At 40.0% G+C, this 17,340-nt stretch overlaps 2 protein-coding genes across 4 annotated transcripts in view; both read right to left on the reverse strand.

Moving 5' to 3' along the window:
* Positions 1–2,174: 2,174 nt before the first annotated feature.
* ptrhd1 (peptidyl-tRNA hydrolase domain containing 1) lies at positions 2,175–2,782 on the reverse strand. Of its 2 annotated transcripts, none has more exons than XM_047388371.1 (2): positions 2,542–2,782; positions 2,175–2,442 (listed from the first exon to the last, which is right to left on the reverse strand). In XM_047388371.1, exons 1-2 carry the CDS (start codon positions 2,737–2,739, stop codon positions 2,272–2,274), a joined length of 369 nt encoding a protein of 122 aa, XP_047244327.1. In that variant the 5' UTR covers positions 2,740–2,782; the 3' UTR covers positions 2,175–2,271. The 2 variants fall into 2 exon arrangements, with proteins under 2 accessions (XP_047244327.1, XP_047244326.1); XM_047388370.1 differs by having other exon boundaries at positions 2,530–2,775.
* A 957-nt stretch (positions 2,783–3,739) lies between these two features.
* The window catches only part of fam184ab (family with sequence similarity 184 member Ab), a 212,807-nt gene continuing 199,206 nt past the window's right edge, over positions 3,740–17,340 (reverse strand). Inside the window, exons 20-22 of one of the 2 annotated variants that reach the window (XM_047388056.1) lie at positions 15,537–15,641; positions 13,055–13,311; positions 3,740–4,704 (exon numbers count right to left, since the gene is read on the reverse strand). In XM_047388056.1, coding sequence (XP_047244012.1) covers positions 4,623–4,704; positions 13,055–13,311; positions 15,537–15,641 — 444 coding nt within the window. In that variant the 3' untranslated portion in view covers positions 3,740–4,622. The remainder of the gene's footprint in view (positions 4,705–13,054; positions 13,312–15,536; positions 15,642–17,340) is intronic. The other variant, XM_047388057.1, reaches the window with a different exon arrangement.

Raw genomic sequence — 17,340 nt, forward strand, 5'->3', positions numbered from 1 at the left:
TCAAGCGTTTTAGCGCCCTCCTGTGGTAAACAACACAAACAGCATCGCATGATATGTCATTTTACTTATTCCTTACTTATTCTATATTACATGATGTACTCAAAACAATTTGGGTTAATATGAAAGTCATTTACAGTGTCTTGCAAAAATATTAATGCTCCTTGACATTTTTCACATTTTCTCATGTTACAACCTCCAACTTCAATGTATTTTATTGTGATTTCATGTGATAAATCAACACAAAGCAGTGACTTGTGAATTGGAAGAAAAAAGGTAATTGGCTAACACATTTTTACAAATTAAAATCTGAAAATGTTGGCCTGCACTATAGTCACCCTCTTAGTATGATACCCCAAAATAAAATCCAGCTCAATTGCCCTGTGAAGTCAGCGTATTAGTAAACAGACGTTCACTTGGGAGTATTTTAATCCCTAAATCCAATTGTTCTGTGAAGGCCTCAGAGGTTTCTTAGAGAACTAACAGCATCATGAAGACCAATGAACACAGCAGACAGGTCAGGGAGGAAGATGTGAGGAAGTTAGAAGCAGTGTTGAGTTATAAAACAACATCCCAAACAGAGCTCTGTTCAATCCATCAGCTGAAAGCAAGAAGAGACAAAAATATCAGTCCAGTTCTAAGGTCTTTACACTGGCTAACTGTAGCTCAGAGAATAGAGTTTAAAATCTCATTAATGGTTTGTAAAGCACTCACTTGTCAGAGCCCTCATTACTCTCTGATCTTCTTCAGTGCTACAAACTATTGAGACCTTTATGATCATCAGAATCAAACCAACTCACCATTCCAATACTCAGAACAAAACACAGTGAAGCTGCCTTCAGGCTTTATGCCCCAAAAATTTAAAACAACGTTAAAAACCTTATTTGTTATTGGTTATTCTCAACTACTACGTTCATTGTAACAGCTATTTTAAAAAAATCGTTTTAACGTTTTTATCTTCTGCTTTTGTTATCTCTTAAAATTTGTTGCTATGACCTCCTATGTATTTATATATACTTCTATGTATTAGCACTTTGCTTTCCATTTGGCTGAAATGTGCTCAAATATAAATAAAGTTGCCTTGCCTTAAAGATGGAAAGAAGATGGACCAAATGCGGACCTACCAAGACAAGGACGTCCACCTGAACCAGGGGGTCTGCAACACGTGGCTCTTTTTTAACATCGGTCAGGAATGATAATGAATTGACCAGTGTTGTAAATGGTAATGGCCCGCACTTTTACAGCGGGTCTTATGAAGTCCGAGGACATCATAGTGCCTTGCACTACAGTCATCCACCCATTCATTCACCAACAGTGGTAAGCTACAGCTGCCCCGGGGCAGGCTGATAGAAGTGGGGCTGCCATACAATCGGCGCCACTGGGCCCTGTGACAACCATCAGCAGGCAAGGTGGGTGAAGTGTCTTGCTCAAGGACACAACGACTAAAATGGATGGAGCGAGGGTTCAACCCTAAAATGTAAAGGTGATAAATACTAGCATTACCAACTTTTTTTAGACTAATAGTGTAAGGAATATTTCTTGTGAAGTAACTTTTTTTGCATTTTTATGTAAAACTATGATGATTTTCTTTGTTTAAAAACCTAAAAAAAAAAAAACTTTTCTCTAATTTAAAAATCTAAACAAATTTCTTATAGTAGATATTGTAAAAATAAGTCATTTTGTTTGGAAGAGTCAAGTTGCTTTTGTGGCTCTACACAAATGTCGTTTAGCTGGACTGAAAATAAAAATGGCTCATAGGGTTGTAAAGGTTGCCGACCCCTGACCTAAACTGACAGGCCGGGAAAAAGAAGCATTATTCAGAGTAGCAGCCAATAGGGACACGGGAGCTCTGGAGGAGCTGTGAGCCAAGTTGTGACATATTTTAAAATAAGAAGAAATTTGGTTATAGGAATGATTTAAAACACAAGTCTACACATTTAAGTTCAAACTAAAATACTGCATAGAGTTGCTTTGAACTTCTTGTTTCTGCTGCTGTTCTGCAGAACAAGCACTAGAGTTGATATGTTTAGAAGAAATAAGAATAATTTAAACATGGTATTTTGTGTCCTGCTGAGAAAGTTGCCACATTCAGGGAAAAGAATGATGCATGCATTAAACATATAAAATGGCCTACAAATAAATCATACCACCATAATTTACAAATTCCTCTTGAGAAACAGGATTCAACAAGGATTTATTCACGTCAACGTTGAACCAGGGTTGTTTTGGCGCCACCCAGTGCATTTTATCGCTTTTAATGATTTTCATGAAAAGTCATTTAAACAATTTAAACTTTTTCATCAGTGGCTGGACAGTCTCTTTAGGGTATGGCTTCAAAGCCAGACAGGTGGGGATATTTTCCGGCTGCTCGATCCATAGTTTGTGGGAGACTCCAGCCTGAGTCAGAGCGTCTGAGAGTCCGGAGAGAGCGGCCTCATCCGGAGCCTGCAGAGCAAAAACACACCAGTTTCAACTCATATCTGCATCTGAATTCATCTTCAGTGATTAAACACTGCGCATGTTGACGCTCACCCCCAGCACCACCTTGTGCATGGAGTCCAGCTCCTCCAGGTACCGCTGGGTGTCCGGGTCTCCGTAGTGCAGGTGGATCGCGGCGGTAGCGGCGTGGCACGCCTGGGTGATCACGGCCCCCAGTGGCCATGATAGCTTGTGGATCAGGTCCGAGCGGACCACCACGTACTGGACCAGCCGGGTAGGGGCACCAGCACCGGGTGCTGCCATCTTCAAGCTGGACCGGATTCCCGTTTATTTATGTTCCTGGTTCAAGTAACGTGACTTGAAAAATACACCAAACCAAATACAATGGCGCCCTCTAGTGGTTGATTTGTATAAAACTATTTTTATTAATCACTGCAATAAATAAATCATCTTAATTTTTGTCTGTTATATCTGAGGAGCCTTAACAGTTTTTGTTTAAAAACTACATAAAAACAATATTTATTCAAAACAGTAATTTTATTTTTATTTTCCGTTATATTGAGAAATTTAGAACCTTAATAAACTTCGCATCTCAAATCACATCATGTAAATATGACCTAAATATAAATCTTAATTAATCTAAAGCATAAAAAAATAACAATTTAAACTTTGCTTTTTAAATCACATTTTTCTCTCGAACACTAATCCTACTACTACTAACTACATGCAAACAATATTATTTCTTATATCTGTTATATTGGAGAATTTAGAACCTTATTATTTAAGATGAACATTGCATTTAAAATCACATTTTTTCCCCTGTCGAGCTAAATAATCACTATATCATCAAATAATAATAATCACTAATAAAAATCTGTAATTTTTTTTATTGTTTGTTATATTAAGGAACGTAGAGCATTGCATATGAAGTATTCACTATAACCTAAATGGTACAAAACAATACATAACATTAATAATTATATCAATAATAATAATGTTTTACTGTCTATTATGCTGAGGAATTACCAGGATATTTAACATATACATTACAGTATATTCAAGTTGGTGATGAAAGGGAGCAGAACATTATGTCCTTGCACTTTGGGTCTGCCTAATAAACAAGGTTTTCTGCACTAAAACGTTTTTGCCTTTTCTTGTTGTGTTCATTTACTATAAAGTCATTTTACAAGGAGGTTCTGGTCTTTTAAACATGTAAAAATTACATGTTTAAATCAACAGATAAAACAAACAAACCTTTGACATATTTGCATTTTCAGACAAATAAATGACAGACCAGCACAGCTAAATGTCACAATAATTCTTTATTAAGCATACACATTATATTATAAATATAAAATGCTATTTTTGTTTTTAAAATCGGTGAGACATCATTATATCTGTGTTGAGACAGACAACCATACAAACGGGTTTTAATATTCTACCAAAATCTGCTGAAACGTCTACGCAGCTGTAACAAACCGTCCTAAAGTCCGAGCCTGTATTCATGGAGACGCGTAACTGATCTAGGATCAGGTGAATGTCACCAGAAATGAGGAGGGGGAACTGGTCTTGGATCAGCCCTCCTAGTCTAAGATGCTGTGTGCAGTAGACCCACATACAGAGAGAGAGAGAGAGAGCACAAAAACCTACCATTAATTTCTTTATATATATTTAATTCTCACTTTAGTCCAACTATGGCATTTAGCAGCATGATAACGCACCACTTGGTGTTTCCTAGCTCAAAGAAACTGCAACAGAAATCAGAAAGTAATGTAATCAAATCGACATCGAACATACGGATGATTATTGTCACTGTACTAAGAGAGAAACTCGTCCACAGTGAAACAATCAAATCAGATCAGAGTGATGACGTCTGACGTCAGGCTCGGGTTCAGTTCCCTTTCCTCTCAGTCAACAGCAGGAGCTCAGTCGTCTTTACATCTCTGCCAAAAGTGATAATTAATGACATCAAGTTCCTTGCGTTCAACTGACGGGTCAATGAGAGTCCGTTCTCAAACAGCAGCTGACTGAATCTGAAGTGAACTGACCCCCAAACCTATAAATGACAATAAATAACAAATAGTTTCAACATTTTTTCTCTGTTTTTTATCCCAGATTTTTTTTCCAATGCTTTTTTTTCTTTAAGTTTGGTTGACATGCTGAATCCCTTTAGAAGTTCTGGTCAATCAAAAGGAAAAGTACTGGGCGAACCACTCCTGGTGCTGGGCGTCGGCCGGGTCGATGGTGGCATCCTTCGTCTCAGGAGGGCTTCAGGAGGGAGCGCCAAAGCACAACAACAGGATCAGAGTTACACACAGACGAGTCATAGAGGAAGTCAGGGTTAAATTACACACAGGGATGGAAAGTAACAGCAGTTTAAGTCCAGATTTTAAATTTCTGCTTCTTTTGCTTCTGCAATACAATTCACAAAGAAATTTAAAAGGTCTTCAGAAAGTCTGGAAAACAAATGATCAAGAACACTTCAAGAGATCAGAAGAAAGTATCAAAATAAGGAACGACTCAAGAATTTTGTCCAGCATGATAACAAAATATATTAATGTTTACTTCTAATAATGACAGGTTTCTGTTTCTGGAACATTTATCTAGGATTGACATATTATTAGATTTCTGTGTTGATAGTTTCATTTGATAAGTCATCAAGCATGTTCCCAGTTGTGAAGTAAACAAGATTTTATTCTGTCCACCAGTTATACAAACTTGCATAAAACCCTGGACTTAATTATTTGTTACTAATAATTATTTGTCTCCTGAACACACCTGTGAGATTTAAGATTTCTTGGACTAAAATGATGTATTTCAGCATAGTACAGCAACACATTAAGCGGCTGACAGTCTAGAGGTTTTTAAATGTAGTGCACAGCTGAGTCCACAAGAGGGAAGCGTAACTGCAGTTATGTTATAAATGGGCTGCACTGTGATTCAGTGAAAGGCTCTGTTGGTTTTACACCCCCATGTATAAGGGGACACATATTTTTTACAGCATTTTACATGGTCTGTAACTGACCTGTAGTATACCTGAATCTCCTCAGTTTTACAAATAATTCAATTTTCCTTCAGCTTCAGTTTTCTGACAGACAAATGTTGATTCCTGATGGTATTTTTATCTATATGGCAGCAAGAAGCTGCAATTACAATCTTTCTCGTGTCTTTGGGGTGAGAGCATGTTCCCCAAAGTTCGATCTAATTAGGTTAAGTGCTAAAAACAAACACCTACTTTAGGCATTCCTGCTTCCTTAATTGGGTACTTCTAAAACAAACAGTCCCAGAACCCCTTAGTGACATAAAAGGTTTTTTTTGCTGTGTTCATGTTCAAGGAAGTCCATTTCTTCCCCGCTGACTTCAGCATAATGAATAAATCTGAAACTCTAGAGGCTCACTAATCAACAAAACATTCATTTAAACTGCACACATAATATTATATTAAATTAGTATCACAGATTCCTTTCACAAAACAACAAAGTCTAGGTTTAGATTGCAAGTTGTGCAAAAATGACGAGGAAAAGAGTAGAAATGTGATAAAAAGGTAAAACAGAGGCAGAAAGAGGGGGAGTAGGGTGGAAAAGGTATAAAAGGAAGTTAGATGGTAAATGAACATTGGAGTTAGCTAGAAGAGAAGAGAGAGGATGATAAGACATAATCAGAAGGAAGGACAGAGTCTTAGAGAGATGATTTAGTGGCCTTTTTTGCATCAGTGGCCAAGAGGATGAAGGGTTGCCAGATATCTCGCAGAAATTCCCCAATTTATCCAAAATCTCATCTAATGCAACTAATGGCTTAGATTTTTAACGAGGAGCACCAGACCTTTCATTTTCTTTGGAAATTTACAGTTAGTTTAGGTTTCAAACAATGTGAACACAATTGATGATATAAATCCCTGAAATAAGCTTCACCCCACCTCAGAACGGTAAGAAACACACATATGCATATCATCTGGTCCGAATCAGAGAAGGAGATGAGTGGAAAAGGCTTTCAACGCGCCTACGGGCCATTATGAATACAAGGTCATGCCATTTGGACTTACTAACGCTCCTGCAGTTTTTCAGTCATTGGTTAATGACGTTCTAAGAGACATGGTGGGTCAATTCGTATTTGTTTATCTTGATGACATACTGATTTATTCTCAAGATCTGGAAACCCACAGAAAACATGTCAGAGCTGTTCTCCTGCGTCTTCTCCAAAACCAGTTGTTCGTCAAGGCAGAAAAATGTGAGTTTCACATAACTACTACTTCCTTTTTGGGCTTCATCATTTCCCCAGATCAAGTGCTTGTCGACCCCTCCAAAGTGAAGGCCATATTGGAATGGCCTGTTCCAACTGATCGCAAGCAGCTTCAAAGATTTCTGGGCTTCGCAAACCTCTATAGGAGGTTTATTAGAAATAACAGTCTGGTTGCTACTCCCCTAAATGCTCTTACCTCTTCCAAGACAAATGTTTTGTGGAATAAGGATGCAGAGAAGGCCTTCAATAAGTTGAAGGAGCTCTTCACGTCAGCTTCAGTGTTACAGTCTCCTGACCCAGAGAGACAGTTTATCGTGGAGGTGGATGCCTCAGGCACTGGGGTCGGAGCTGTATTAAGCCAAAGAGGTGAGGATGATCGTGTTCACCCATGTGCCTTTTTCTCAAGGACTCTGTCTCAGGCTGAGCGGAATTACGACGTGGGAGACAGAGAGTTGCTGGCCGTCAAGTTGGCATTGACAGAGTGGAGACATTGGCTGGAGGGGACTAAGGAGCCGTTTATGGTGTGGACTGACCATAAAAACTTGGAGTACCTGAAATCAGCAAAAAGGCTGAACCCCAGGCAGGCAAGGTGGGCTCTGTTTTTTGGTCGTTTTAATTTCTCCTTATCTTACAGTCCAGGGAGTAAAAATGGCAAACCTGACGCCCTATCCTGGATTCAAGAGCCCGCAGAATCTCAGTCTGCGGGTGAAGAGGAGTTTATCCTTCCTGAAACCGTCAGGTTGTCTGTGTCCCGAGTTGAGGTGGAAAGAGAGGTCCAGGAGGCCATTAGGGATCTGCCTATCCCACCATCATGTCCAGCGGACCGCTGTTTTGTTCCTGAATGCCTTGTGCCAAAGGTACTGGAGTCTTGTCATTGCTCTCGCCTCGTTTGTCATCCTGGAATCAGCGGAACAATTCAGACAGTTCAGTCTCAGTTTTGGTGGCCATCGCTGGTCAAGGATGTCAAAGACTTTGGTGCTGAATGCACTCAATGTTGTCAAGCCAAGTCTTCTCGTCATCCCCCTGCGAGGTTGTTGCACTCATTGCCCATTCCCCCTCGCCCATGGTCGCACATAGCGATGGATTTTGTGACAGGTCTACCGGTTTCTAATGGTCACTCTGTACTACTAACCATAATTGACAGATTTTCTAAGATGGTTCATCTGGTGCCCTTGGAGAAGCTTCCATCTGCCAAGGAGATGGGTTAGATATTGACCCGAGAAGTTTTCAGTCTCCATGGAATTCCTAATGACATTGTTTCTGATAGAGGACCCCAGTTTGTGTCACGTTTCTGGAAGGAGTTTTGTTCGTTGTTGGGAATTTCTGTTAGTCTTTCCTCAGGGTTTCATCCTCAGTCTGATGGTCAAACTGAGAGGGCAAACCAAGACGTAGAAACCAAACTTCGTATATTATGTGAGTCTGACCCGACCAAGTGGTCACAAAATTTGCCCTGGGTTGAATACGTCATGAACTCTATGCAATCAAGTGCCACTGGTTTGTCTCCTTTTCATGTTATGTTTGGTTTCCAGCCACCCATGTTTTCAGTTCAGGAGAGAGAGGCTAATGTTCCATCCGCCCAAGAGGCTGCCCTAAGGTGCCGAAGAATATGGAGAAAGGCCAGGAGGTCGATGATCAGAATGTCACTGGTTCAGTCAAGAACGGCCAACTGGAGACGGACCCCTGCCCCTAAGTACCAGGTGGGGCAGAAAGTATGGCTCTCCGCCAAGGACCTCCCATTAAGGGTAGAATCCCGGAAATTGGCACCCCGATTTGTTGGACCTTTCCCAATCTCCAAGATCATCAACCCTGTCGCTGTACGACTGAGATTACCCAACTCCATGAGGATTCACCCCACGTTCCACGTTTCTCAGGTCAAGCCCTTCGTGGAGCCCCGACTTTGGATTTATGCCTCTGCCTGCTCCCTGTCAGACTATTTGGATTTTGGTTGTCGACATTGTTTCCTGCATCTGGTTTATGCCTCTGATTGCCCCTTGCCTGACGCCTCTTGTTCCGATCGTTGACTCTGTTTCTGTCCTTGGATTATTGAGCCAGCCTAGCCCTCGGATTATTTAGTCTGGAGTCACTTCTTACCTGTGCTGTGGAGATCACCGCCTGCCGCCCACTGAGGTTTCCCCTCTGGGTTTCAAGTTCCACTCAAGACAAGAGCAGGTTAGTGACTTTTCTGATCCCTGCAAAATCTGGAGAGACAAGTCACTAATCCCTTTTTCTGCCTCAGTGATTCCTGGAAGCTGTGAGGAGTGCTACCTGTGTGACGTTTTCCTGTGGCTGAATAAACCTTTTAAACTTTCAGTACTGTGTCTGGCTGAATCTTGGGTCTGCCTTTTTCTGATTCATAGCAAAATCCTAATTTTACTTTATTAAACCAAAACTGGACCCAGCATCAAACTAGGCAGGCCACATTGATGTAATAGTAACCTGTTTTTTTGACCTTCGACCATTTTGATAATGTGTGTTGTTGCGTAGGTATGTGTGTGTGCGCGTGGGTGGGTGGGTGGTTGAACGGATGTGTAGAAATAAGTGTATTTGCGTTGAGTGGGTGTAGGTGAGCAAGTTGTCACATGGAGGTGCACAGTTAAAGTTGCGAGAACTGGACATGTGGACTAGGTTCCAGAAGGCCCCAGCAGCCTCAGGCAGACAGACACAACGCATCAGCAGGGCAGCCATGCAGCCAACACAGAGGTAGGTCGTCAGTCAAGCACAGGAGCAGAAGCCCCCAGGTCCAAGAGAGTTGCAGGGTGAGACGTAGGCACTGTGTACCCCCGCACCCCTTCGCAGGCAAAGCCTAGCAACCATTTCCTCCGCCGGTTGAGGGCTCCCACCAACCCCCAGCAGCAAGACTGTCCAGCACTAAGCAGGGAAGATCCCAAATACCCTGGGCAGGCACCAGGCCACTGCAGCAGCCTGAACTTGAAAGGACCAAGGAAGAGAGGGAACATCACCATCCTACCTGGTGAGCAAGTCCCTGGGAGGTCAAGAGGGAAGGAAGACCACCAGAGCCCTAAGTAGCCCCTTCAGCCTACGGTCAACCCCACACATCCCCGGGAGCCATAGGCCCGGCAATGGGTGCCCACCACCCTGGGATTCGGGCTAAACACCCAAACAACACCCCACCAAGGGGGGCATTCCCTCGCCAGCCCCCCATGATGCCGTCAGGGACTATCCCCATACCACCAGTCTCCGTCCAACCAGCACGGGCACCGGGGCTGAAGCAAAAGAGTGCCCAACACTGTGCCGCCCAAACCCAGCCCCTCCATTCTACGGTGTTTACATGTGTGTCTATGGTAATGTGAAATGTTTCAATGAATCCAGATGTGTAAGTCAAAAGTGCTTTGAAATTGGGGTTGTGGCTGGGGTGTGTAAGACCACACTGCCTGCTGACAGCAGGGTCTCCCTCACCCCAAAGTGCTAGGTGTCTATAGTGTATTAAAATATGCAGGACAGGGCCAAACATAACAGGGGTGGGGGGCCCACAAGCATATTTGCAGACTGATATATACTGATACACTATCAAACCTCAGACTGTCACTATTTAAGGTTATGGTATGTTAATGTGTTGCGGTATTGCTGGTACAGTACATATAACTTATTTGTTTTCCAGTTGAAATCATTTGTGTGTGTGCACATAGAAAAGGTTTGTCCCAAGCTTTTGCAAAGCAGGAAAGCATGCATGACACATGCTACACGCCTAAACACTTCCATCAGAAAACACCACCTGCCATGCAAACAGATGCACTACATGTATTCCTGTGTGACGCTTGTTACATAATTTATCACCTAGATGTCATGAACCAAAGGAGTTGTTGGACCATAGAGTTGAAAGTTTTTTTTAGATCAGAGGTCACAGAGACAACAGTTCATAGCTGCACAAGGCAGCACCTGCTTCATCATAACTTCAAAATAAACTATTGCTTTTAAGAACAATCAACATGCTGAACTTTAGGTGAGGATGAGGAATCACAAAATGACACAATGCAACAACATAAAAAACACAATGACTGCTGACAAGTGTTATAACTTCCTGCACAGAAAAAACAAACCCTGCTAGCATGCGCACAACATTTACAAACTTATGGACACGACTGAGGAAAGAAAGCTTAAAAAAGGGAAAAGGAACATGCCCCTTTTGTATTCCAATGCCATTCTTTGAAGCTTCAGTCATGTGTGGGATTCCTGTGTTTATGTCCACCTCGTAGTTTTGCTCTTTAAATATTTGTAGTCTAATTTAGGGAGCTGTGATGCGAGTTCAAATATGCTGCAGCAGAAAGCGACAGTGGATCAGCTGTTGTGATATTTAAGGCAACATTTCAGGCCTATTTAGGGGGCAGAAGATCATCTCCAGGATTTTTTCATTGATTGTTTGCTGAACCTCCCTGCTGAAGAGGAAAACACAGAACCTAAGCAGTCAAACAAGCTCTAAATAAACTGCTACTACTCAATAAGCTTTATATAAATATGAGGACCCCTTTATCCTCTTGTACTGCCCTGCAGGTCTTATTTCATATAAAAAATGTACAGATGAATAGTTATTGTGTTATAAAATTGTGTTTAAAAAATAAAATCGTGGAGAAAATATTAATTTGTCACAATATCCCTTCTGTTACTCTGCTCCAAAATGTTTTTAAATAAATGTTTAGCATTAAGATGAGAAAGCTTTTAGTTTGTATTACGCTTTTTTAAAACAGATGTTTAACCAGAAGGCAAAAACAAACAATATTAAGTTATTATAGGAAACAAGAAGCTGTAAGATATCAAGATTTTGATTTTTTTAAATGTTTTACCTTTTTGCAATAAATCAACTTTTATGAGCTAATTCTGATTTGTTGCAAATTAAAGATTTTTAGTTAAAATAAGTAATGAAGTTCTGGTTATTTTCTGAAGATTTGGGTATATAATGAAATAAACGCCTGTTGTGGAGGACAATGCAGCCAAAAAGCTAATGTTTGCTATGCTTAACAAAAATCCTTCACTTACAGCTTATAAAATACAAGTAACTGCATCAACCTATAAAACTTTGGATAGGGGTTTACGTTAAAAACAGAATAATGTTTTGTTGTTTTTGCCCATTTTATTCCTCAAAACATACCAGCAAAAATGTGTCAGGTTGAGTTATTTACTATGGCAGCGTTAAAACCAATAGCATGGCAGTACTTTAGCTATCTAGAGTATTTTTAACAAATAAAATAAAATGAAAATAAAGTAAAACAAAAGGCCCTGATTGGTTAGTCTGTTCCTCGTGCTGATATGATACATAAGACAAAAGCCTACAACTTGTGGCTACTCAGCAAAATAACAATCACATCGTATGTTTTAATCGTAGTTAAGTTTGTGTAATTAATACTAGCAGGAAACATATATGAAAAAACTGTATATGAAAGATTGTGATTTATTGTTTTTGTCCACTTTAATCCTATGAACATGACAACCAAGGCAATTTAGTTAGCATGTTAGTATTAGCATGATAGGCTAATATTAGTTACCCAATGTTTTTTTTAAGGCCAAGGGCAGTTTAAAGCTACGCTAGTTTGAGGGTTTAACAAATGTAGTAAAAACTAAAGCCTTGTTGATGTTTGGCACAGGTTTAGATTAACACAGACTACTTGTGTTAGTGTGTCCTGCATGCTACTACGTTGCATCATACAATAAGCTAAAACTCGTGGGTGTGGAGCTAAATATTTGTGATAATTGCATTTTAAAAATCATATTGAAGTTCTTGTTATCAATACAAGCAGATCAACTCTGAGATAGATCCTAGCATTTTACTGACTGGAAAAGCCATGTTTATTGCAACAATAAAAAAGAGGATCCAGTGTCTACTGGGTAAAAAGTCTGACAGATTATGGACGACAACAGACTTTAAAGCCAATAATGCTAATTGTATTGGGTAGCTAGGAACGCCCAACAAACTCTCTTAGAAACTTTTGTCATTTTATTTAAGAAAAGCTGAAATTGAGACAGTTTCTCTATTAATCTCTAACAGAACTATAGAAGAAATAGTTAAAGATTAAATAATGAAAAGTTTCATAGCAAATCTGTCAAAATTGCTGTTAAATCCACCAAAACGGAAGAAAAATACTGCTCCAAACAGGGGTATCAGCAAACCGTAAAAACAGCAACATTTAGGCTGCAAATATGATAACTTTAAAAAGAGCTCTATATGACCACACCGAATTAAGTTTAAAAATACTTTAAATACTTTATTGCAGAACCAGGAACAATGAAGAGTTCTAGCATTTATTCTTTTAATACATTCAAGGTTTAACTGAGCTTTGGATAAAAATGGGCTTTAACCTCCACCAAAAGTTGCTGATGGATGATTAATGGTTGACGAGCTGCTGCCTGTCAGCGGAAAAGGTCTCACCTCATGAACTTCTTGGATTCGGTGGGAGGGGTCGGCGGGGCAAGAGGTTTGTTGGAGTTGAGCTCAAGGTGGTGATGGGGGGAGTTGGGGATGGGCTCTAGGCGGCTGGGCGGGGCTGGGGGCGGGGGTGGGGCCTGTGGGGGCTGCGCCGTCCCCAGGCCCACCACACCCAAACCCATACCTGCTGCCTCCAGAGCCCTGGGATTAGGAGAGCTGCTGAATCTGCTGGCTGCTGCTTTCTCATTCTTTTTCTTTTGCTACACAGAAAAAAAAAAAGAAAAGGAGGGGCACTCGGATCAAAAAGGGAGCAAAAGGGAACTTTAAAGCAAAATAATATTAAAATGAGGGGGGGGCAAATGGAGTACAGGGAGAGCTCTAGAGGTAGAAATCCAGGAAAGAGTGACAGGAAAGAGCAGCGGGCTGAGTTGATCCTAATAAGTGCTGATTTAGGCAGATAGAATGGATCAGTCTGGAGACTGGTGTCACTCGGTCACAGTCTTAAAAGCAGCAGTCGGTCTGAGCAGAATGACTGTCAAGATGTGTGAAGAGATGTGTCAAAGCAGGAAACATCTCACTCCAACAAATGGCTTGGAAAGCAAAGGAAAGCTGTAATAAAAAAGTTAGGAGGACCAATCGAAACTGAGTGGAAGGTTCACACACAAAGAAATGTGACCAATAAACAAAACACAAAAAAAAGAGACAAAACACATATAGCAATATGTAGAAAACATACATGTAACAACATAAAACACACTGGAAGTTATAAAACTTGTGCTACTGTTGACAGCTGACTCTAAAAGTGCAGTGGGAGCTTTTAAACTCAGACAAAAATTAAACACATTGTCAACCAGGTGACTATCAAAATCTATGAGGCCACCTTCTCCCTAGCTCATACCTTCTGTATTTAGCAGTCTTGTTCCAGAACAAAACCACCCATGGATGTATTGCAAGCATTAAAAATCTATATATCTATATTGTTTTTTGTCAATAGAAAGTACATCTGGCTCAGTGGTTCTATGTTTAGCTGTATCTTTCTTGAATAAAGTCAATGAATGAGCTACTGTAGGCTGAATATGTGAACTCTTGGTTTTTCTTTCCATAGAAAGTACCCCTGACTCATACTACCATGTTTAGCAGTTTTTCAGCCATTAATTAGGAGTATTCTCTTTGCTCGTCTTTCCCACAGAACAGTGGTGTCCAGCCTTAAGGGGCCTGTGTCCTGCATGTTTAGACGTGTTCCCCCCACAACACAGCTGATCTAACTTCTGCAACAGCCTGCTAATGACTCGTTCATTGGATGCAGCAGGGAAACATAGTAAACATGCAGGACAAGGGCCTTTGAGAACCAACTATGGACACCACTGCCAAAGACAATAATCCTTGCCCACATCTTCTGTGTTCAGCTGTCTCTTTCCTGGACAGATTTTTACTTTCAAAGGAGAAAGAACTAAGTAAAAACAGAAAATTATGTCAAAATTGAAAAATATTATTTTTCTTAAACAGATTTTATGTTTTTTGTTTGACAGGGTGAGGACAAGCGTTGCCAAATGTAACAAAAAATACAACAGCTGTTAGATTTTCCTGCACTTGCTCATTACAAAAAGCTTTAGCTACAAACAAAAAAAGGTTTTGATGTCTTCTTCATTAAAATGTTTTAAATTGACTTTATATATACAATTTTTATGAATACAAATCTCAAAGGTGTAATGTGTATTTGTACTCAGCGCCCCTGAGTCAATACGTTTTGCTGCAATTACAGCTGCAAGTCATTTGTGATAGGTGTCCTCCAGCTCTGCAAACACAGAGACATTTTCTTCCGTTCTTCTAGCTCAATCTCAGTCAGATTGATTACAAGATCAACTGGATTTAGGTCTGGACTTTGACTGGGTCATTCTAACACATGCATGTGTTTTGATCCAAACCGTTCCATAAACCAGTCCTGCTGGAAGGTGAACCTCTGCTCTAGTCTCAACTGTTCTTTTAGATTTTGTCACCATTGCCCCGTTTTAATCTCCATCTATCTTTGCATCAACCCTGACTCTGATTGGAATGTGCAGTGTTGGTTTTCCACCCCACGGAGTTTTGGATGCAGGCTAAAAAGTGCAGGGCACCTTCTTCCACATGTTTGCAGCGTCTCTAACATGGATGGTTGCAAACCTTAAATAGGACTTCTTCGACTTTCTTTTAACAGCGGCATTTATTCCTGCCACTTTTCCATATTTATGTGTCAGAGTAAATAGGCTGAATACAAATGCATGGCAAATTTGTAGGTTTTCAAAATAAAATGCATTGAAATTTGTGATTGTAAAGTGACAAAATGGAGAAAAAGTTCAAGCAGTACGAAATGCAAGAAAACCTGGGTATACCATTGATTGTCCTGCCTGATCTGCACATAAAATGATTTAGTGTATATAATCTTTAGTTAGCAGTGACTTTAAGTGACAGGCTTATTTATTTTGTATTGCAGGATGGCAGGACCTACCTTAATGAGTGGGTTGATAACTCCTACATTAGGACTGGCGTTGAACACTTTGTTGAAGTTGGTCTCCCTGTTGACAAGTTCCAGCTGGTAGAACTTCTTATCATCCTGGAAGAGAAATGACTGTTAGCTGTCAGACAATGAAGCTGCAGAGGACTCATAGGAGCCTGAGTAGAAATTTAATGAGTTGTTTACGCAGAGTTTTCAAAGTTGGTTCTGCAGTTTTTCCTGCATTCATAAAATCTGCAGAAAATGGTGTGTGCTGACATTGCAAATTGCCACTTTCTGTTTAAACGTTTCACCTTTTGCATGTTTTGGAGCTTAGACACAAGGCCATGAATGCAAAGGTCTGCAGCAGTACACTAGAGACGGAAAAATAGCATGTGTTTTAAAGAATGAGGATATCTGGTTTGTAAACCTTAAATAATGATTTATCTTGGATTTTAATTTCCTATTTCTTCAAACTTTAATGTTTCTGAATTTTTTATTGGACAACGTTTAATTTGATGTTTCTAAACTACAGAAAAATGTGAACCTCAGGGTTTGCTCGACTTTAAGGCAGACATAAATGTGGCGCCCTCGGGATCATCACTGGTTCTCAGGTTGGAAAACACCTACAGTAAATAAGCAATGCTCTCTATTTTGTGAAAGTGTTTCACAGCTGTGCAGACAAAGTTGCTTTAGCAAAATACACAGGCATGTTCTCTAAGGAGTTTGTCCAATGAAAAGCTGCACAAACTAGTTTCTGAAAGCTCTCACAAAGGGAGATCCGCTCCTAAATTTGCACTACCAAACAGCGTCTCAATCCAAAGCATTTGCCCCATTCAAATGAGGTAATATGTATTGAGAGGAAAATCACCATATAAATCTGAAATATTTAAGCAAATTACAGCTAGGGTAAAAAGCATCTTGTAGTTCAGTGCCGTTTGCGACATGCAGATTGTGTGAACTATTTACTGTTCCCTGGATGCAAGCGTTAATTTTGAGGTAGAAGAGGAAACAGGACATGTTGCACTGCCATTTTTTATAAAAGAGGGCAAAAATGTTGCAAAATGTATAATTTATTCCTTCATCCAGTGATGAGTGCCAAACATTTCTATTGTATCTTAAAAACAAACTGTTTACAGTTTGTAAAATGGGGCCAAATGGGGGCTGGCTTTTCCTATGCAATTTTTTTTCAGGAATGGTCAAATTTTCCTTTTATAAAAAACTAACTTTGGTGATTTAGATCAAGAGATCTTATAATGTATTTTGGTATTTTAATGTAAAATGTTTTTTATCCCATTTAATGTTGATCCTGTTTTTCTTCAGCTTTATCTTACCAGCAAAGCTGTCTATCAATACACCCTTTGATTATATGTGAATATATAGATATCATCAGGATTGATTTATTTTCTGGGAAGGCTTGTTGTCCTCTCATTTTATTCTTCTGCTGGAGATGGAAGGTTAAACCTTTTGTACCTGACCCAGGGTCATCAAATTTCTTATCTGGAATCTTATCCTTATTTCCTTAACATGGAAAACCATTTTATTAAATGTATCTCTTTCGTAGACCTAAACCAAAACATCCATAACCTTTTTTGAACTATTCTTCAGCAAATCAGGCCATAAACATTTGTGCAGCAGTTCATACCTGCCCACTGTTAATGAGGAATGATTTATTCATCTGCTTGAATCAGGCTCAAACATATCAATAAAATTTAGACACTCTGAACACCTTCCAGTAAACAGTGGCTGGATCAGCTGCTGTACAGCTGAAGGGTATCACATTTGCAAATGTAGACAGACCTGGAGCTCCCTGCTCAGT

Source organism: Girardinichthys multiradiatus, chromosome 15 (genome assembly GCF_021462225.1).
Source record: "Girardinichthys multiradiatus isolate DD_20200921_A chromosome 15, DD_fGirMul_XY1, whole genome shotgun sequence".
Classification (NCBI taxonomy): Eukaryota; Metazoa; Chordata; class Actinopteri; order Cyprinodontiformes; family Goodeidae; genus Girardinichthys; species Girardinichthys multiradiatus.

Coding starts and splice junctions, on each gene's coding strand:
- ptrhd1 (XM_047388370.1), bottom strand. CDS start 2,739: ATGGCAGCACCCGGTGCTGGTGCCCCTACCCGGCTGGTCCAGTACGTG. Junction 2,443..2,529: donor TGCACAAGGTGGTGCTGGGG/GTGAGCGTCAAC, acceptor TTTGCTCTGCAG/GCTCCGGATGAGGCCGCTCT.